This window comes from Megascapheus bottae, chromosome 16 (genome assembly GCF_031878675.1).
Source record: "Megascapheus bottae isolate mThoBot1 chromosome 16, mThoBot2.hap1, whole genome shotgun sequence".
NCBI classification, from domain to species: Eukaryota; Metazoa; Chordata; class Mammalia; order Rodentia; family Geomyidae; genus Megascapheus; species Megascapheus bottae.
In genome coordinates this window covers 34766723-34788321 of record NC_143524.1, presented here as the reverse complement: position 1 = coordinate 34788321, position 21599 = coordinate 34766723, and the positions used below count along the sequence as shown (strand labels likewise).

Here is a 21599-nt window from a genome sequence, read left to right as displayed (position 1 = left end):
GATCACTGTCTTTGGGCTTTCTCATTGCTAAGGCTTTACCACTTGAGCCACAGCACCATTTCTGGCTTTTTCTATGTGTGTGGTACCGAGGAATCAAAGCCAGGTCTTCGTGTATACTAGGCAAGCACTCTACCACTAGGCCAAACTCCCAACCCCAAAATTCATAAACAGCATAGTACACTACACAGGTTTGATATATAATATTCCAGATTTTCTTCTAATCTTTTTTATGCCTATATAAAGCCACATTATATGAGCATTGATTGATCTGTATGCCTACAGTGTTAAGAACTTTGTGCTGGGAAAAAAAATATAGGCATCATTTTTTATACAGGAAATTTAGCACAAAATTACTCATCAGTTCCTGTAACCACCAAAATGAAATCATATATCGCATACAGTGCTCTGGAGAATTTTCGAAAACCATATGTAGTAATTTTAAAAGCAAATCACAGCATACACCCTCATATACACATTTATACGAAACTTCTTTCCCACAAGCTCAAATGTGAACTTTTTACTGTAAAAAGAATTGCACCAAAGTTTTATCTGTTGAGTACAGAGGGGGGGAAAAAAATAAGTCATTTCCCACCCTGAAGGAAACCCCCAAAAGAATATTCTTGTGTTTTATCAATCAAGTCAAGATACCTTTAACACCAAATAACAGCTAACTTTCCATTTGACTACATAATTAAGTCAACTCAAAGTACTCTGTTGGTTCTCAACTGGCTATAGAATATGTTAAGAATACATTAACCTCTCAACTTACTAGTATTGTAGTAGACAGTTTACACCCTCTATAATCCTATTTCTCTCTCCTCCCCTAACCCTTAGAGGTAAGGAATATCCTGAGGTGCCATGCATGTCTGCAACATATCTTAGACATCATCTATGTCAGCCCTCTCATTTTACAGATAAAAAAGAAATGAAGCTAAACAAAGTGCATGTTCTTTACTGAATAAAGAAAATACTGGGGGCTTTCAAAGCCAGTAGCAGTGGTTCACACCTCCAATTCCAGTTAATCAGGAGGCTGTGATCTGAGGGTCATGGTTGAAAGCCAGATGTGGCAGGACAGTATTGAGAGTCTTCTACAATTGACCACCAAAAAGCCAGAAGAAAAGCTATGGCTCAAAAGGCAGAGAACAAGCTTTGAGAAGAAAAACATAAGGGACAGTACCCAGGACCTGAGTTCAAGCCCCAGTACCAGCATCAAAAAAAAAAAAAAAAAGAACAAGAATATAATTCAATTATTCTTTTAAAGCTTGAAAAATTTTTTGAGAATATATACAAAAAAAATCATATGTCACAAAGCACAAATTATTGAGGCAGTAAATATAATGTGGGAAAAAAGAATCAAGAGAGAAGCAGTAACAATAAGGAAAGGTCAGCACCAGTGGCTTGCACCTGTAATCTTAGCTACTGAGGAGGCTGAGATCGAAGGATCATAGTTCAAACCAAAAAAGCTCCAGGATAGCATGGGAGCTTTGACGTCAAGCCTCAGGACAGTACATACATGCAGATGCAGAGAGAGAGAAGAGGGAAAAAACACAACCCTGAACACTAAAACATAACTAGCTATGAAACTGGTCTCAGTATCTCTACCTTGTGACGGTAATTACCAAGAGAACAGTATTAATTTATCAGTGGCTAAGTGGTAAGACTTCAATGTGAGGATGTGATCCACACTTGCCTAGCTAGAATGCACACAGACTCAATCCTCAACAGGAGGGAAGAAAATTTCCTTCCAAGAATGGGTTAAACAGAAACATATCCTTCTTTAAGTTTTCTGTACTAGAGAACAAAGCATCAGTTCTATGATATTTCTACCATAAATACACAATTTAATTCTACTTATAAGAACACATCGGCCACACCCAAAATGTGTAACAAATAAATGCAACAGGCTTCCTGAACCAAATTCTTTTCCTCTGCTGTAAAAGACAGCAGAACAATTGGTCATTTAAATAATATTATTGTAATTTCCTGATTTTTTAGAACTACACTAAGATCCAAAGAAAAACTCTTAGATAATAAACACTGATGGAACATAACTTTTGTAACTTCCAAAAGGTTCAGAAAGAGTTTGGAGTGTAGCTCAGCATTAAAGAAGAGCTTTTGCACAGAGATTCTGGGTGAATTACCAACACCACAAACAAAATACAACACAACAAACCAGATGGGGATTGGGTATTACATAAGGCACTAAGGGAACACCCAGGAGGGGCTCCCAACGTGCTCTGGGTACTCCTGCCGGAAAGAATAAAACTTCAGCCACAGCTAGAACAATGAATAAAAACTAATGGAAGAGAAGGACTAACTGGTAAATGATACAGCTTCACAAGGCTCATGGGTACACTTCATACAAATTGTGACTAACGTGAACCACTCTGCACTTAAACAATTGAAATACACCAGAAGAAGCAGAGAGGGAGAGGTATACAGACAAGAGAGTAGGGATGTCAGATCAGTCTGAAGCAGGTTGGTAGAGCACTGGAAAGCAGAACAAGTCTAGGGTTGGAGGTGGAGATGGGAGAGGAGCAGCAATAGCCAAAGAAGCATCTGTAAGTCAAGGGAAAGGGACCACAGGGAGCAGAAGGAGAATGTGAAAAGGGAGGTAAAGAAATACTGAAAGCAAACTTCACTTCATTTCCAATCCTAACCCTAACAAACTAAATAGAAAACCCTTCGAGAACTTAGCAAAAAAAAAAACGCAGCCGGGCACAGTAGCTCACACCTGTAATCCTAGCTGTAATCCTAGCTGGAGGCTGAGATCTGAGGGTCACAGTTCAAAGCCAGCCCAGGTACAAAAGAACCTGAGACATTTATCTCCAATTAACCACCAGAAAACTGGAAGTAGTACCGTGGCTCAAGGAGTACGGTGACAGTCTTGAGCTGAAGAGCACCCAGGCCCAGAGTTCAAGCCCCACAACTGACCAAAAAAAGAAAAGCAAGACAGCCAGGCACCAGTAGCTCACACCTGTAATCCCAGCTGCTCAGGAGGAGGCTGAGAGCTGAAGCTCATGCTTCAAAATTAGCTCAGGATGGAAAATCCATGAGGCTATCTCCACTAAACCACCAAAAAGCCAAAAGTGGAACTGTGGCTCGAGTAGTAGAGTGCTAGCCTTGAGAAAGCCCAAGGATAGTGCCCATGCCGAGTTCATACCCCAGGCTGGCAAAAAAAAAAAAAAAAAAAAAATTAAAAGCCAACTTGGACAGAAAAGTCCTGAAATTCTACCTCCAATTTACCAGCAAAATCCCTAAGTGGAGGAGGGATGGCCAAGGAATAGAGCACCAGCTGAAAGCAAGAAGGCCAAGGAGAGCTTGAAGCCCTGAATTCAAGTCCTACTACTGGCAGAAAGAAAAAGGAAAGAAAAAAAAGAAAGAAAGAAGGAAGGAAAGAAAAGAGGGGACTCAAAGGGAAGAGGAGAATCAAAGGGGAGAGGGGAGAAAAGGGAGAAGGGAGAAAGGAGGAAGGAAAAAAGGGAAAGAAAGGAGAAAGAGGAAAGGGGAAAGGGGAAAAGGGAAAGGAAAGAGGAAAGGGAAAGGGAAAAGAAAATTAGAAAGGAAAAGTTTCATTATCCAGGTATGAGCTCCCTGTTTGGAAGATAACAAAAGTTTTGTGCCTTTTTTCAATGCTAATCACTTCAATTATTTAAAATTTTCACAACTCCAACATTAACTCACAACAAAAAATTATAAATACCACAACGCTCAAATCTGATGGATGATACATTTTGGCAGTCTTCTAAGTAGACATAGTTAATAAAGCAATATTTCAATATTTCTTGAACCAAGTATAGAATATTACAAGACATTTCTTTAAAAAACAAAAAAAGGAATGTGAGGTATTTTCTGAAAGGCAAGTAGGACAGCTGGAACAAAGCTGCTGGAACAACAGCTGTGTGCTATGTACTGTCTCTCCAAAACCACAAGCTGAAGTAACCCATGTCAGACAACTTCACTCATCAGCGCAGTCAGTGGCTTCTTCCTGAAACTGTCTCCTACAAAGAAATCTAAACAAAATATGCAACTTGTGATGATTTTAAGGAGAAAAAAAGAAAAACCTCTTGAATCTCCATAAAACTAAAAACGGAGAATCACAACCTACTGAAGACAATCTAATTGAAAATAAAGTTTTCCATATTGCTTTCACACCTACTAAACTAATGATCACAAGCCAGATGGTGTGGTGATTGCCTGTAGACATAGGTATACAGAAGTCTAAGGCGGGGGGGGCGGGGGGGGGGGGGTGTAAAAGCAACCTGGGCAACATAACAAGACTCTCAATAAATGCATAAATAAATAAATAAATGCGTAAATAAATAAATATGTATCTTTATTGACGAATTAATGATCATAGGATCTCAGACGGAAGGAAATAACCACAAGACCCAACATTTGATGAAGTGTGAACTACATACCTGCAACTCAACCATTCTTAGTCCATTCTTAGCCCTCAAGTGAATGAATGCAAAGTGATTTGTCACAAACAAAACATAAGAAATCTGTTATCTGAGTTCATTTGGCAATTGACATAGCTCATTTAAGACAACTTGTTGGCATAAAACCTCCATGTCAGTATCTAAAAACAATTACTCCAGTGCTCAAGTAGACTATTTTAACCATCCATCCACCTAAATACCTGTAGCTTGTTATTAAATTATCAACACTTAACATCACTGTTTACATTTTATCTCCTTGGATTGACAAATCCCTAGAGCTTTACTTTTGCTTTTTCCCATTTAAGACACATACCTAGGTACATTTTACATGTATGCATAAATACAAATACCAAGGCAGATTCCCTAACTTATTTATACGTATTAATGTCAAAGGAAAGAGGTGAAATTACTAATTTAATAATCACATCATTACCACATGACTTCTGAAACTTAAATGATATCACCATTCTTCCTTTGCAGTTTTGATCATTATTCTTTTCCTTTCAGCTAACAAAATATTCAATATTGTAATCTCAACTACATGTCATCACCTAACCAAAAATAAGGCACTAGAAGAAAACCCACCAGGAAATAGGACAATGGTAGTAATCCTTCAAGACCTTACTGTCAATGCTGTTTTATATTCCGAGTCAGAATTTTACAGAGAAATTAAAGTAAGACTCTACTGTCCAAAGACCTTTTTGTTTTCCCTTTTTTGTGTGCCAGTCCTAGGGCTTGAACTCAAGACCGGAGTTTTTTGTCCAAGGCTGGGGCTCTACCACTTGAGACACAGCTCCTCTGCTGGCTTTTGGGTGCTTAATTGAAGATAAGAGTCTCGTGGATTTTTTTTTTTTGCCTGAGCTGTCTTTGAACAGCAATCAGATCTCAGCCTAAGTAGCTAAAATCGCAGGCGTGTGCCACCAGCACACAGCCCAGTATTTTTTAAACACGGTATTATACATTGTTTACAAAAGCTTAACACAAAAAAAATCCAAAAATTGTGAAATGCAAACAAAGTCCGGCAAACTCACATAAAAAAAAAATATTAATTCAACAGGAGGAAATCCAGAGTGAAGCACACACAAGAATAATACTATTTAAAAACGAAAGAGACCTCCCAAATCACATTCACTAAGTCACGCAAAGCAAAACATACAGGAGGAAAAAATTGTAATATTTGTTAAATTTCTTTTGAAGACAATTTTCACAGATAAATAAACAAGGATGAAAAAGGGATAGAATCATCAACGAATTCCATTTTCATATATTTGCATAAAATTTTGTACCTCATATGCTATAAATATCATTCTCCACTCATTCTTGGGATGATTGAAAAAGGGTAAATCTGGCCATTAAACATCTTAATGTTGCCTAGCACAGTGATGGTACACCCACACTCCCAACTACTCAAAAGGCTGGGGCATCAAACAGTTCAAGGCCAGTCTGAGCAACAAAGAAAAACTTCAGAGAGAGAAAAGGAAGAATGTAATGAGGGTAACTTTAAAAATACAGAAAAAAAGCTTCCCAGACCTGAGTGTTTCATCATTTCCCTGGGGAAACAAATGAACAGAGAAAACTTTCTAGTCACATCCTGATAAATGTTTCTATTTCCGATGAAATGAATGCTGCAGGCAAGGAGAAAAGTTATTTCCACAGAAGAGAAACTTCATGGTACCCAGATAAAGAAAACCATTATCCCCACCATTTTAATTTTTTTAAGTGTTAGAATTATTTTGTACCCAAGTAAATCATTGATCATGCAAAAGCAAATATAATCATGTATATCTGTTAGTTAAAAGTACTTACTTGAAAATGTTATTTAAATCACAATTCAAAACAAAAATACATAAACAGATGGACAGGGGCTAGGGGTTAGCTTACTTAATACATGCTAAACCCTGTCCAAGCACAGAAAAAAAGATTGAAAAAAAAACAAAACAAAACTAGCTACACAACATGATTACAGTCATATGGGTTTTTTTTGTTTTGGGTTTTTTTTTTTTTTTTTTTTTTTGCCAGTCCTGGGCTTGAGCTCAGAGCCTAAGCAATTTTCCTTGGACTTTCTCAAGGCTAGAGCTCTACCACTTGAGCCACAACACCACTTCCAGCTTTTTTTGCTATGTATATGGTACCAAGAAATCAAACCAGGGTCTTCATGCATGCTAGGCAAGCACTCTACCAGTAGGCCAAATTCCCGGCCCCATGGTCTTTTTTTTTAATGCGTGGATATTGTTATCACAAAAAAAAAAAAAGCTAGGTGAAGTATGTGTATCAATCATTCTACAATGCATTTATTCTTCAAAACATCATGTACACAATATATAAAGTTTTATCTTCTAAGAACTGAAGCCAGTTAGATATGGATATGATAGAAACAGAAAAGAAAAGCAAAAAACCCTTAATTACAGAATTAATATCACTACATAGTATTAGACTGTTATAATTAAAATATAATGCAAAAGACAAAAAGTATTTTAAAAATATCGGGCTGGGAGTTTGGCCTAGTGGTAGAGTGCTTGCCTAGCATGCACGAAGACCCGGGTTCAATTCCTTGGTACCACCTACTTAGAAAAAGCCAGAAGTGGTGCTGAGGCTCAAGTGGTAGAGTTCTAGCCTTGAGAAAAATCCAAGGACAGTCCTCAGGCCCTGAGCTGAAGCCCAGGACTGGCAAAAAAAAAAAAAAAAAAAAAGTATTTTAAAAATATAACAATCTCACATATTTAGTCATTTTAAATAACAATCCCACATGTCATTTTAAATAATTTATAAATTGATTTATAATTTAAATCCATTTATGAGAAGGGTGGATAAAAATTCTAAGAAAAAAACTAGCTAAATTCCTCCATCTTCGATCATTAGGAGAACTGTTATTTCTGATTATATTTTAGTGAAGCATGCTTAAAAGTATGAGTAGCATTTAGATAAACTCCAGTAGAAAACACATGTACAAGCGTACAGATCACACACACACACACACACACACACACACACACACAATCTATGTATACACTAGGTGGAAAACCATATATCTCATGGCCAAAATGTATATTGGTCTAACCTAAACTTATTGATCCTCCCACGACAGCTACAAAAGTGAAGGTTTTCTCTTTAAACAAAGAATATTAGTCTTTATGCCTCCCCTTGGGTAGTTTAAGTGTTATGCCTCACCTTGGGTGATTTTGACAGCAACAACACCTGAGCACAGTCATGACAGGGAGATCAAGGCACCTGTCTCATTTCTTCCTTGATAAACGTTACCTTACAGAAACACACCTCAGCTATATTAGCATCTATCCCCTCTCAAATTTTAACCTACTAGTCTGCTTTTTATTTTTGGTTTGGGGGGTAGGGAGTAAGACAGACTCTCACAATGTTGCCCAAGCTGGCCTCCAACTAAGGATCCTCCTGCTCATTTCTCCAATTGCTAAGATTACTCAAGTGCACAACAACATCCAACTTTTCACTTCAATTTTTGTTTAAATCAATTACTATGATTGCCAAAAGGTGATTTTTCTAATTTCATTACTTCCTGTAACTTCATTCATTAGTCTGAATTCTACACCAAAAACTTCTCATTGGTGTATCAACATGGAGTATCAATTCTTTATTTATGGACAATTACCATGATCTTGTTTCTAAAATTAAATTGTCCTGCAGTTAGCCAATATTTTCCAGGTCCAGTCTGTCTCTCTGACGTGTCTCATCATTTTGTATTTTACCACTTCCTTACTTACTGATACTATAAAATACTCCAAGCTCATCTCATGCTTTTTCTTGTCCCTGCCCTAGAATCGACATTTCTCTAAAATTCCTTCTAACAGAAAATGTAACTTAGAAACTAAAGATCTCACTGCTCATTTTCTAAGCCCTTTCAATATACTTGAAAGGGTGTGTGTGTAACCATAACCACACATATCTAACTATCCTGCTCTACTGACGTAAGTAGTAATATTATGGTATCAATTATAGGGATACCAGTTTCGTTCCAACCTTCATCCTTTTCACATTTATAGCTCCCTTCTTTCCAACAGTAAGACACACTGGCTCCCAAAATATACTGATTTACTAATTGTAAACCCACACTTCTGACAAAAACAAAAAAAGAATATATCAACTAGACTTCAGTGTTTGCTTTCAGTTATTTCTGTCTTTATCTTGAGGACATAGTCCAAATGCTGGGTTCAAAAGTTACCTAAATTAGCCTTTTCCTTCACTCTTTCAATGTAGTTGTTATTCATTTGAGGGGTTTAAAAAAAACAGGTCACTTTCATTGTATTCCACGTTAAGGTATATTTTTCTTCATCGTTTGATTTTAATGTTGTTTGCTTTATGTTGAATATGTAAAATTTTAACATGGCTCCAAAGTCAGAACAGTGACCTCGAAGAGTCACTGTCTCCCTCCCCTCTCTCTTCCATCTCATTCTTATTCATATTCTTCTAATCAATCCATCAATCTCATCTATCCTTCCTGTGCTGTTTCTATCCCCATAAGCAAATACACACGAATTTTCTAATCAGCTCCTTTCCTCACACTATGAGAAAATATTTTTGCCCTTTACTATTTCCACTGAACAGCATATCTTAGAAAGTGCCCCACAATTCATTTGAGACTGGGGTGGGGAGTTTGGCGTAGTGGTTAAGAGTGCTTGCCTAACATGCAGGAAGACCAGGGTTCGATTCCTCAGTACCACATACACAGAAAAAGCTGGAAGTAGGGCCGGGAGTTTGGCCTAGTGGTTAAAGTGCTTGCCTAGCATGCATGAAGACCCGGGTTCGATTCCTCGGTATCACATACATAGAAAAAAAGCCAGAAGTGGTGCTGAGGCTCAAGTGGTAGAGCTCTAGCCTTGAGAAAGTCCAAGGACAGTGCTCAGGCCCTGAGCTCAAGCCCAGGACTGGCAAAAAAAAAAAAAAAAAAAAAAAAAAAAAAAGCTGGAAGTGGTGCTGTGGCCCAAATGGCAGAGTGCTAGCATTGAGTAAAGCCCAAGGACAGTGCTCAGGCCCTGAGTTCAAGCCCCACAACTAGCAAAAAAAAAAATTCATTTGAGACTTCTGTGATCTTTTTTATAGCTACATAGTGCTCCACTGAGTGAATATACTAGGTGTTATATAACTATCTTACTATATGGATTGCTTCTCATTTTTATCATTACAAACAATGCCAAAACCTTGCACTTGTATGTGTATTCTCAAACTACTACAAATGCATCTTCTGGGTAATTTTCTAGAATTAGGACTACAGTCAGAAAGTACGCATGTAAACACACTCAAGCATCTATCTTATCTCTTCTAATTGAATGCACTAAGCACACATCATTTCTATGTTATTCTTGCCCCCCTCCCAAAATGCATCATCTGGATCTAATCATGAAAAAAAACAGCAGTCACATCCAAATTGAGAGTATTCTACAGATAAGTAATTTTTACTATTTAAAACAAAGACTAGGCTAGGCACCAGTGCCTCACTCCCATAATCCTCTACTTGGAGGTTGAGATCTGAGGATCGTGGTTCAAAGCTAGCTGGAGCAGCAGTCTGAGAGACTTATCTCCAATAAACTACTCAAAAAAGTCAGAAATGACACTGTAGCTCAAGTGGTAAGGCACTAGCCTTGAGGACAAAGAGGATCAGGGACAGCACCCATGCCCTGAGTTAATGCCCTGGAGGTTGGGGGGAGAGGGGGTTCAAATTAGACATGTATACAGAATGTACTATATAGAATTTTTCTTCTTGTTGCTATAGATAGCATTGTCAGAACTACTGGCAAAAAAAAAAAACAACAACCTTGCACGTATTTTGGTTTTGGTTATTATACTGTTTATGTAAGCAAATACTCATGGTTCTCAGAAACTACACAGATGCTTAACTATGGGGGGGGGATAAAGCAAATGTGGCAAAATGGTAACATTTGAGAAACCTGCGGTTTTCTTTAATTTTAAGGGAAACATCAGTCATGATTTTACCACATTCAAAATGTATATGTATACAAAGATTTTTCTCCTAAGACAAAAATATCATCACACAAGGTGGCATGTTAAGCTAGTCAGCAACAGGTGATATGTCAAGGTTATTAGCAAAACTGAACTATTGATACATAGCAACAAAAAAATCCATAATTTTAAAATAGGATTTAGCTACTCAGTAAGCCACATTCCTTTGATAAAACATTAAAAATGAAATAACTTACAAGACATCAAAGAAGTCATCTAAGCATGTCTCCAGTGCCACATTTTAGATAACACATTTCTTTGCTTCTCTGAGATACATTTTTCTTTCCAAAACAGAAATAAATCAAGGATACCAAGGACATTAGTTTAAACTAAGTTTCAATCTCAAATAGAAACTCAGCAGCTCTATTGCAAAGTCATTCAACATCAAGGCCTTCATGATTCAGTAACTAGAGCAGGCATGGACTGTAAATGTGAAGAAATTGGGAGAACATTTCATTTTACTGTTTCTTCATATATATGTAAAAAAGTAATACATAATAAAAAAGCATCATCAAAACAAACCTAAGCAGTTCTGAATAAACATGAAATAAATGTCAGAAGGGGAAAAGAAAAATTAATGAATTCTACTGTCTCCAGGCAGTAAAAATCATTTCACTCATTATCATGTTCAGCAAGGAAGAGACATAGAGTTATCCTAAAGACAATTTTTCTTCATAAAATTTTAAACAAAAGAACATTTTAATGCACCATACAAAATCTGCCTCAATTTTAAAAACAATTTTTAGAAGAGCTTTTTTTAAGAATTGAATAACTGTGTGTGATGATACATTCCTTTAATCCCAGCACTTATAAGGCTGATGCAGGAAGATTGAGTTTGAGGTCAGCCTGGAATATACAGTAAGTTCTTGTCTCAAAAAAATTTTAAATACTATTTTAAGTCTTCCTATCCTTCTAAAACTATCAATGTATTTGCCTAATTGAAGTCAAAAGACTGTTTTCATTACCAAGGAAAAGTAACATTCTTGACATAAGATCTTCTTTCTTCCCCTTGGAAGCAAGGACTATCCTCTCTTAGGAAATGCTTTGTCTGAGTGCCTAGAATTTGGATCACACCAGTGTTCAGGATCATTTCAACTGGTACCAAACAAGTAAAGCTCTAGTTCTTCCACCACTGTAAGAAGTCTCTTACATTTTAATGTTAACTGATTCATAAATTATTGAAAATGTAAATATTTGTACAAAAATAAATCTAGTGGTTCAAGTGCATGAACATTAGCAGTTTAAGCGACTTCTAATTGTAGGAAGTAACTTCAAGATGCAGCAATGGAATAATAATTGCAGTTTTAACTCAGGAAGCTGAGATCTGAGAATTATGGTTCAAAGCTAGTCCAGGCATTAAAAAGTCCATGAGACTCTCAAACACTAGAAAACTGAAAATGGCACTGTGGCTCAGGGGGTAGGGCAGCAGCCTTGAGCTGAAGAGCTCAGGGACAGTAGCCAGGCCCAGATTTCAAGTCCTACGACAGACCAAAAAAAAAAAAAAAAAATGCAGTTTAAACTCCCAACCTTGACATGTGGATCAGGTAATAACACAAATAAGTCTTGAAATATAAGATCTCTATCCCAAGAAGACAATGAAAAAATACTTCCTGAAAGACAAACTCCAGGTAAAAAGCAATGTTTGAGTCAGGTCCAGATGAACAGGTTTTCCAACTAAGACGGCAAATGAAAACCAACTAAACCCTACACAACTAATTCAGAATCTGACAATATGCTGAGAAAAGTTCTTAGAATGTGAGAAAAACTAGGAAAATTGTCTCTTTAAATCAAAATGTATATAGTCTCCTCTCAAAGTTGCTAAAGTAGCAACCCAAAAATCCAATGACTACTCCTTTTTCAGCTTTTTATTTGGGGGCTAGGGCCTAAACCCAGTGTCTGGTACATGCTTAACATACAACACACATTGCCACTATGTCACACCCTATCCTGTTATTTCTTTTAAATTAACTCCAAAAAGATTTTTTTTTAAGTAGTCTTCTCAGCTCATATTGAAATCAAACTAGGTGTGATGGCTTCTGTTTGTAATCTTAGCTACTTAAAAGGTAAAGATAGGGAACTCTGGTTCCAGGACAACCTCAGCATAAATAGCTCAGGAGACCCCATTTCACTCACCTATTATCTCAGCTATGAGCTAGCTGAAAGAACTAAGTGTAATGGAACTTTCCCTGTCATCCCCAACAACACCAGAAAGCACAGGGAGGTGGATGACAGCCTAGACCAGCCAGTGCATAAATCAAGACCCTATTTCAAAAGGAACCAAAGCAAAAAAAATAAAATAAAAACTAGTGTCATGGCTCAAGTGGTAGAGCACTTTTCTAGAAAGTGACATGCCCGAGTTCAGTCTCCAGATCCACCAAAAAAGAAAAAAATCAATATTCATCACATAAATACCACACAGAACTGAGGAGACAGATGGATTGGGGTGCAGTGGGAAGGATGGAAGCTTAATAGACTGCTGAGGAAAATGAAAAATTACAAATTTTGTTTTGAAAAGCCACCCGTATACAGAAGAACAGCAAATACAAAGAGTTTGCTATTATTACTCAGAAGAGGGCACTGGACTGAATGTCTAGGCAGTATTCTATTTATTCTAAAAGGCCTAAAGATGTGTTGCCCTTTTCAAATGAGAAAAGTGAGACTCAGAACTAAATAAGCTTGACCAAAGACACATGTGATTAGTTAAAATTTAAAAAAAAAATCTTAGAATTTCAAAGGTGCTTTGTTCACCCAAACCCACTAGTTTATGAAGAAAATGAAGCCCTAAAAGCGACTACAAGACACAGAGAAATTACCCAGAGTTCTTGAGCAAGAGATGAAAACTCTAGATACAACTACTCCCTCCCTTCGACTCTTTACAAGGTCAAAATCACACCTCAACCAGCTTACTCGTTTTTTACATTTTATCTGCCAATAGAACAAAAAAGGGTTTGTTTGGTTTTTTTTTTGCTTTGAACTATAAGCAAGCCAGATACTGGCAGCTTATACCTCTAATCCTAGCTACTCCAGGAGGCTGCGACCTGAGAATTGTGGTTCAAAGCTAACCTAGACAGAGAAGTCTGTTTATCTGCAATCAACAAAAAGCAAGCTATTGCTCAAGTGGTAGAGCACTAGCCTTGAGCACGAAGGGATGGGGCCAGGGTTCTGAGAAGCCCCAGGACCAGCACAGGCACACACAAACTATGAGCAAAGGAAACAAACAATGAGCAAAGGAAACACAAAGGTCACATACATACTTATACTTTTTAACTTACATTTCAATCTCAGATTTGTTGTAAACACTTAAAAGTTGAAAAGGAACTTCAATTGTTACTTTAATTTCATAATTTGTAGCTTTATATGCAGGGAAGATAACAATCTAAGGTCAAACTAAAGGCAAAAGTCGTTTAATTCTTCACTTGTAAACTTGTTTCTTATGCTTTTCCTGCTCAAGGCAACACAATAAAAATATACTAACAGCTACTGTAAAAGGGTAGCATTTCAGAAGTCTTCAATTTGTGCCATTCTAATCTACACACACACAAAAAAAACCCTTTATTGAAAATGATTACTCTGCTGCCTCCTTTCCCTCCAGTTTCTACTTCTAGATAATCACAACAGAATGAATCTTAATTCCCCAGATTGAAACAATCAAAATTAATAATAAAGTATAGTGTCTTTCGATGTATTAGACCTTAACATGTTAATTTATTCAATATTCACAAATTTAGGTGGTACTTATTTCTCCAGCTTTTAGATGAGAAAAGTGGATGAACATAGTGGTTATTGTAGGTAGAGCAAATGACAGAGATGACAGAGCTGGGTATTATCCACCAGATCTCAACTTTAGAGCATAAATTCCTCAGGTTTCACTGGCCCTACGCCATCTCCCAACACACACACACTTCACTTCACCAAGCTAGCCTGAGACTCATCAAACCCAAATATGAATTGCCATACTCCCTGTCACCAACCCCACATGGCACTGTTGTTTATTTGAAGTGGGGGGGTGTCAAATCCAAGGAATCTTATATACTAATCAAGGACCTTTTGGAACCTAAATTCTATTTACATTTAAACACATTACAGACCAGTACACAAGCATGCTTATTAAAGAAAAAAAAAGTGGTCACCTAATGGAGTACAACATAATACATGCCGAATAGCATATTAAGTTCTTAAAATTCAAAAGTTGTAAAGCACACATAATAAAATCTACTCGTAAAAAAAAAATTGAGGCTCAGTGAGGATATTTCTCACAACCAAGAAATGACAGAACAAAAGACACATTCAAGTTTTGTATGATTTGAAATTCATCCTTATGTGTGTACATATAAATACACGTCTTTCTTATGCACATCTTTACTCACTTTGTGTCATCTAAAGCATCTAGGTATATCGTTCATAAAAAGTCTTCCAAGTTCTAGAAGATAGCAGTTATGAAAGATAATGGTAAACTAAATGATATAATACTCGTTCCCAAAAACAAAGGCATAAATACCAAAATTAACCTTAAAAAAAACGTGTTGCAGCTTAAATGTTGTAGGTAACATTAATCATCAGTAATGGAACCCAGGAAGATTCCTCAACCTCTAGACTCCCTACATTTGCTAAACAGATGACTAATCACCAAGGAAAGATTTAGCTATCAACATTTTTTTTTTAATTTCTTTTCCAGAGCTGAGGACCAAGACCCCAAGGACCAAACTCAGGGTCTTGCACTTGCAATTGCTTTTCTACTGAGCTGAAGCCCCAACCCCAAGTTGTTTTAATTTTGCCATCAGTTATTTAAAAAACAAAATAAAATGCCTCTTGGCGCTAGGGAAATGGTGAACAATGTGAGACAGCCCACATTCTACTCCACTCATCTCACCTGTTTTAACACACGAAGGAGCACACCTGTAAATGCTCATTACATAAACAGCCTCCCTTCCTGGGTACAAAGGTTCCAGCAGCAGATTTTAATCACGTGGCACATGATGGCAGCAATCGCCGTGCATGTTATTCAATGTGAAAGGTGACAATCAACGTTTACGTGGCGGTATTCTGTATTTGAGTGTCACAAGCGTGAAATGAAATCCGCTTATCCAAGCATTCAATGACACATGGGTGAAACTGATTTTTTATTATTTTTTTTTAAGATGAGAAAATTCGTCATCTTTACTCTTTTCTACACACACAGAAAAAAAAAATGTCTGGCATCGGATCCAACTGGGTATCCTCTCCCAACATATGCCACACCTAGGTTGACAAAAGCAGACCGGTATCTGGGGTCCCCCCACCCCCCGCCGCCACCTCCGCCCTTTACAATCCCAAAAGGGAGCCCCCTCCGACGTCGTGCCAGCAGCCAATCCTGAGACCCAAGAATTCCACCGCCACCACAGCCCCGCTTTCCCCTTCCCTCCGCCGAGGAGGGCGGGGCGCGGCGGGGCAGGGGCGGAGGAGCCCCGCGCGCACCCGGCGCCGGCTCACCCCAAACTTCACCTTGGCACCGCCGGAGGCAGGAAAGGCCTCGGGAATGCCTAGGAAACGGTCTCGCCCCCATCAAAGCACATTTTTAACTTCCTCCAAGCCTCCCTTTCCCCGGGGCATTCTCCAAACACTCCCCACCCGGACGTTATTACCTAAGAGACGACTTGTGAGAAAAGGGCAAACACACACACACACAAAGAGAAGAGGGAAACCCGCGCAGCCCCGAGGGCGCAGAGGACCCCAAGTCCCCCCAGCCCGCTCCGCCCCCCACCCCGCCCCAGTGGCCCCGGCGGTCGAGCTCCAGCCCGCGCCCGACGCCAGGCCCTCGAGGCAGGAAGCCCGGCTCCGCGGCGCAGCGCCCGCCCGAGCGATAAGGTGGAACAGCGCTTCCCACCCCGCCCGCTCCGCCCTCCCGGCCGCATTCCTGAGAAGCCGGACTCCGCGGACGCCGCGCCAGCCTAAGGCCGGCCGGGAGGACAGGAGGGCGGGCAGGAGCGCGCCGTGTGGCCCCGGGGCACCGGCGCGGAGCCCGCTCCGCAGCCCGCAACCCACCCGCCCGCCCGCCTCCCCGGCCCGAGCGGCGCCCTCCCGGGCGGGGTCGCCGCGGCCACCCCGCCACAGGTAGCGCGAGCCCGCCGCCCTCCCGCAGGCCCCGCGCCCCGCACCTGGATGAACTGGATGGTGAGCGCCGACTTGCCCACGCCGCCGCCGCCGACCACCACGAGCCGGTACTTCTCCTGGCCCGAGCCGTCCCGCCAGCCAGCCGCGGCCATGGGGACGCCACCGAGCCCGGCCGCGCCGAGCCGCCGCCGCCGCCGCCGCCGCCGCCGCCGCCGCGCGCCCTAGGCCCGGCTTCGGGGACGTGTGCGGCCGGTGGGTTCCGGGCGAGCGGCCGGGCGGGGGTCCCGAGCGCCAGAGGCTGCTGGGAGGGTCGGCCCGCTCCGCAGCACAGCCCCGGGGGCAGACCGAGTGCCACCCGAGGCGCGGAGGGTCCCGGAGCACACTGGGAACCGGGGTCGGGCCGCGGCCGGGGAACGCGCTCCTCTCCGCAGCTCCACGGGCGAACCGAACGCAGCCTCCAGCGCCGCTACAAATGGCCGTCTGGGGGCCGGGCCGCCGGGCTGGGGCGCTGCATATGCATGAGGGGGCGGGGCGGGGCCGCGCCCGCCGGAGCTCCGGGGCCGGGGCTCCACCGGGCCGCCCCTGTCCCGACCCGGGCGCACGTGCGTGCCCAGTGCAATAGTGAACAAGAGGGAAAACCACGGATGACCGGATGGAATTAGGGGAGAGAGAGAGACTTTAGAGGGCAAATGGTGACTACGCTGGCGTTATAAAAAGAAAAAAAAAGAAAGTATGGGGCAGTGATTGAGGATGAGAGCTGACGATAGACTGGGTGACAGGGCTCTATGAAGAATACGACGGGAGCAGGGCGAATAAATCACAGTGGTGGAGTGTGCTTACACCGGAGTGGGTAGGGTAGACTGTGTGCGTGTTGCTACCGTGACTGTGTTCACGTGTGAGAGATCCGTATCTACTCGGTGGCCGACTACCCGCCAGGCAGTCTGCCCCAGGGAGGGATGTGTTCATGCACTTGTTAGTGTTTACTTGGTGACAGATGCTGCCTCTCCAGGCCGTCTGCTCAATGCTTACAGATGTTTTTATACACAATAACTTGGGTCCCCGCCCTCAAGGAACTTGGAGTTCAATGGCAGAGACAACCAAGGCAGCAGGCAAATTATAGAGCCTGGAGACCTGGGCACCATCGGACACGTGTACTCCCCCCTGAGCTGGCTGTTCAGAAGAAGCCTTCCTAAAATGCCTGAAAAATAAATAATATAAATCAATGAACAATGGGAAGAAAAGTGTCCCAGTGAAAGGACACAAGAGCTGAGGAGGAAAGCACTTGTCATGACTCCCAATGCCAGTCGCTGTGATGGTAAAAGCTGATTTGATCACCGCTTTCATCGAATGCAGTGGGAATCACAGCTGTGTGTAAAGGCAGTACAGATCATTGGCTTCAGAACCAGAATGGATGGAATCCTGACTATGTTCACTAGTGGCGGTGGGAACTTAACCCCTGTGCCTCAGTTTCCTCCTCCCAAATATAAGGACAGCAAGACCACTGCCTCAGAGATATTTTAATAAGAAATAATGTTTATAATACCCATAAAGCAGTGCTTATTAGCCTATGGCTTACATCTGTGATCCTAGCTACTCAGGAGCTGAGAATGAGGATCTCAGATTGAGGACACTGACCTCCAGTTTACCAAGAAGCCAGAAGGGGAGGTGTGACTTAAGTGGTAGAACATCATATTTGATCAAATAAACTAAGCAAGAGGAGAAGATCAAGCCCCAGTGCCTGACAAAGGAAAAAAAAAAAACGTTTATTTGGGAAACAATTCCAATATGTGAAGTATAAAGAATATTCATAGATTCTTTATGCAAATTTTCTTTTTTTTCTAAATATCATAGTTGTGATATCACAGTTGTTCTGTAAATTTATTTTTATTGAAAAGGTTACAGAGGGGTTACAGTTACATAGCCCCAGTACTGAGTACATTTCAGTCCAGATACTGAGTACACGTCTTTTTAAACAGTGTAAAAATATGAAATGCTTTAAGAATTTGCAAGTTATCCTTGTGCAGGGGCCATGATAATCTTCTCTGGATTGTTCCATTTTAATATACATGCTGCTAAAGCGAGCACGCACGTTTCCTTACTACAAACATTTTTACTTGCTTTATCATTGTTCTCTCTCCTTCTCTCTCAAGGTCTAACATTGACTGGAATACTTTCCTTCAACCTTCCACCCATTTTTTTTCTCCCTCCCTCTTCCCCTTCCACTCATTTTTTTTTGTCACTTGATTTCACATCATTTAGAGCATTTTTCTCCTCCAGAAATGAGTCCAAAATCCAGGCTAGGGTCAAACACTGCTTTTAACTGTCTGATCGTTGATTTTTTTTCTATCAGTGTGGTACAAAATGGTTGATTTAAGAAGCTTGTGGATTTTGTTTTTGTTTCTGGTTTGGAATTCTTTGTTGTTGCTTGTCTGTTTCTTGCTTTGCTAAGGATTGGAGTCTCTCTTGTGCTTCCTCTTCTCCCCTCTCTTGTATTCTCACTCCTCTCCTCTACCCTTCCCTCCCCTCCTTCCTACCCTCTCTCCCTTCCTCTCATTTTTGTTGTATTCATTGGTTTGGGGTTTTGACCTGGTGTTACTATGTAGCCTAGACTACCCCAACCTCAAATTTATAATCTAATCTTCCTACTTCAGCCTTTCAGGTAGCTGGAAATACTAATACCACCCCAGTGATTTGAAGCAGCATTTTAGAAAATATAATTTTATTGTTGTTATTAAGGTGTTGTACAGAGAGATTCATTTCATAAATCAGGTAATGAGTATAATGTATTTGGACAATGTCACCCTTTCCTTTGTTTTCCCTTAGTTTCACTCTCCTACCCCTGCCCACAAGTTATATAGGTCATTTTCCACATAGTGTATACTGAATAGCATGATTGCATTTGTTTACCTTCCTTCCCTCCTTTGTGTGCTCCCACTTGGCCACTCCTCCCCCCCAAAAAAAGTAAAAGCAAACAACAACAACAAAAACATGTTTGCAGCAGCATTTTTTAAAAATAGTGGCTAGAAAAGGCTCAGCAACACATATTATTACCAATGTGAAAAGAGTGAGGGAAAAAAGAGTAAGAATAAAAAGGCGAGCCTATATCAAGGAAATGCTGAGAAAGGGCCTGTGCTGTTTCCCACTGATGCCTCTCAATGTGTGCCTAGCCTGCACTTTTTCATAATCCCTTAGGACTAAGAAGATGACTTAAGAGTTCTGCTTCCAAGAAAGAGGACGTGGACAGCTGGGCCAAATGGCAGCCCTTGGAAGGCTGATTCTTAAGGATCATGAGTTTGAGATCATACTGAGCTACATATCAAAACCGCTTCTCAAAAAACAACTGTAGGCCAGTGGCTTGTGCCTGTAAACTTTGCCACCAGAGACTGAGATGAGAAAGACCATGTTTCCAAACAAAACAAGGTATTTACATGAGACCCCTTTCTCAACTAATGGCTGAACACAGTAGTATACTCCTGTAATCTTAGCTATGAGTAAGGGAAAGATCAGGAGGATGGATGATGAATGATCACCACAGTTTAGAGAGAAAACTCATTTTTAGGAGAACCTGTACCCTAACTAAGGTATAACTAAGATTTTCTTTCCTCCCACTTCTGTACCCTTTGGTCCCTCTGTACAGGACAAAGCCATCACTGTAGCCTTCCTATAACTTGTGTTTACTTTCCTTTCAAGTGGTTACAGAAGTCCCCTCATCCTTTAGGATACATACCAAGACACCCAGGAAGATGCCTGAAATATCAGTTAGTAATGAACCCTATGTATCCTTGGTTATATATACTTGGCTAAGTTTCATTTGCAAGTTAAGAGATCAATACCAAGTTTTTTATATGGATGTATGACTGTAGAATAATGAAACTTTTTAAAAATTGTCTTAGGAAAAGAGAAGAGGCTGAGAATGTGCCTTAATGGTAGAGTGCTTGCCTAGCATGCATGAAGCCCTGGGTTTGAGTCCTCAGTACCCCAAACACAGAAAAAGCTGGAAGTGGTACTAAGGCTTAAGTCATAGAGTGCTAGACTTGAGCAAAAGAAAATCAGAGACAGAGACAGTACCCAGGCCCTGAGTTCTAGCCCCAGGACTGGCGGGGGCGGGGGGGGGGGGGGGGGGGGAAGGGAGGGGAGGGAAGAATACGGAGAAAGGATAAAGAAAAGTGATAAAGGGGTAAGTTTGATAATATATATTGTATGAATATATGGAAATATCACAGTGAAATCTCCTTGTGCAACTAATACATACTAATAAAATTTTAGTCGTGACAACTAATAATAAAATAAAATTATGACAATATACTATAAGAAAATTGGCTTGGGCATTGGTGGCTCATACTTGTAATCCTAGCTGAGATCTGAGGAAGCCAGCCCAGGCAGACAAATCCATGAGACCCTTAAAGCCAGAAGTAGGAGTATGGCTCAAATGGTAGAGCACTAGCCTTGAGCAAAAGAGCCCAGGGAAGCCCAGGAGTTTGGCCTAGTCGTAGAGTGCTTGCCTAGCATGCACGAAGACTCAGGTTCAATTCCTCCGTATCACACACATAGAAAAAAGCTGGAAGTAGTGCTGAGGCTTAAGTGGTAGAGCTCTAGCCTTGAGAAAGCCCAGGGACAGTGCTCAGGCCCTGAGCTCAAGCCCAGGACTGCAAAAAAAAAAAAAAAAAAAGAGGCCAGGGAAAGTGTGAAGACCTGAGTTCAAGCCCCACTTAGTGGCACACACATACATGCACACACACACACACACAGGTAAAGAACAAAAAGACAGAAAGAAGAAAGAAGGAACGAAAAAAGAAAAAGAGAGGAAAAACAGTACAATCACCACATTTGTATTATGGGGCAATTCTGAAGTAAAGTAAGAGTTATTTGAACATAATTAATAAATGTTACAACAGTTGATCTGATATAAAGTAGGCAGCGGGTAGGGTATACAACATGGATCCACTGGACAGAGGGATAATCCGCTTCCTGGATAGGTCAGAGAAGAGCAACATGAGATTTTGTCATGTTACTCAGCACAGCATGAACATGATTTTTTTACTCCTTGAATTTTCCAATTACGGGTTTCTAACCGCAAGT

At 40.7% G+C, this 21599-nt stretch overlaps 1 protein-coding gene and 1 non-coding gene across 2 annotated transcripts in view; both read right to left on the bottom strand.

Annotated features, from left to right (window-relative positions):
- Rras2 (RAS related 2) overlaps positions 1-16717 on the bottom strand; it is a 62491-nt gene extending 45774 nt beyond the window's left edge. The window contains exon 1 of the mRNA XM_090348106.1: positions 16565-16717. Coding sequence (XP_090204232.1) covers positions 16565-16672 — 108 coding nt within the window. The 5' untranslated portion in view covers positions 16673-16717. The remainder of the gene's footprint in view (positions 1-16564) is intronic.
- A 1782-nt stretch (positions 16718-18499) lies between these two features.
- LOC150053149 (U6 spliceosomal RNA) lies at positions 18500-18605 on the bottom strand. Its single transcript, XR_016538195.1, has one exon. It is a non-coding gene; the product is annotated as a U6 spliceosomal RNA (small nuclear RNA).
- Positions 18606-21599: the final 2994 nt, after the last annotated feature.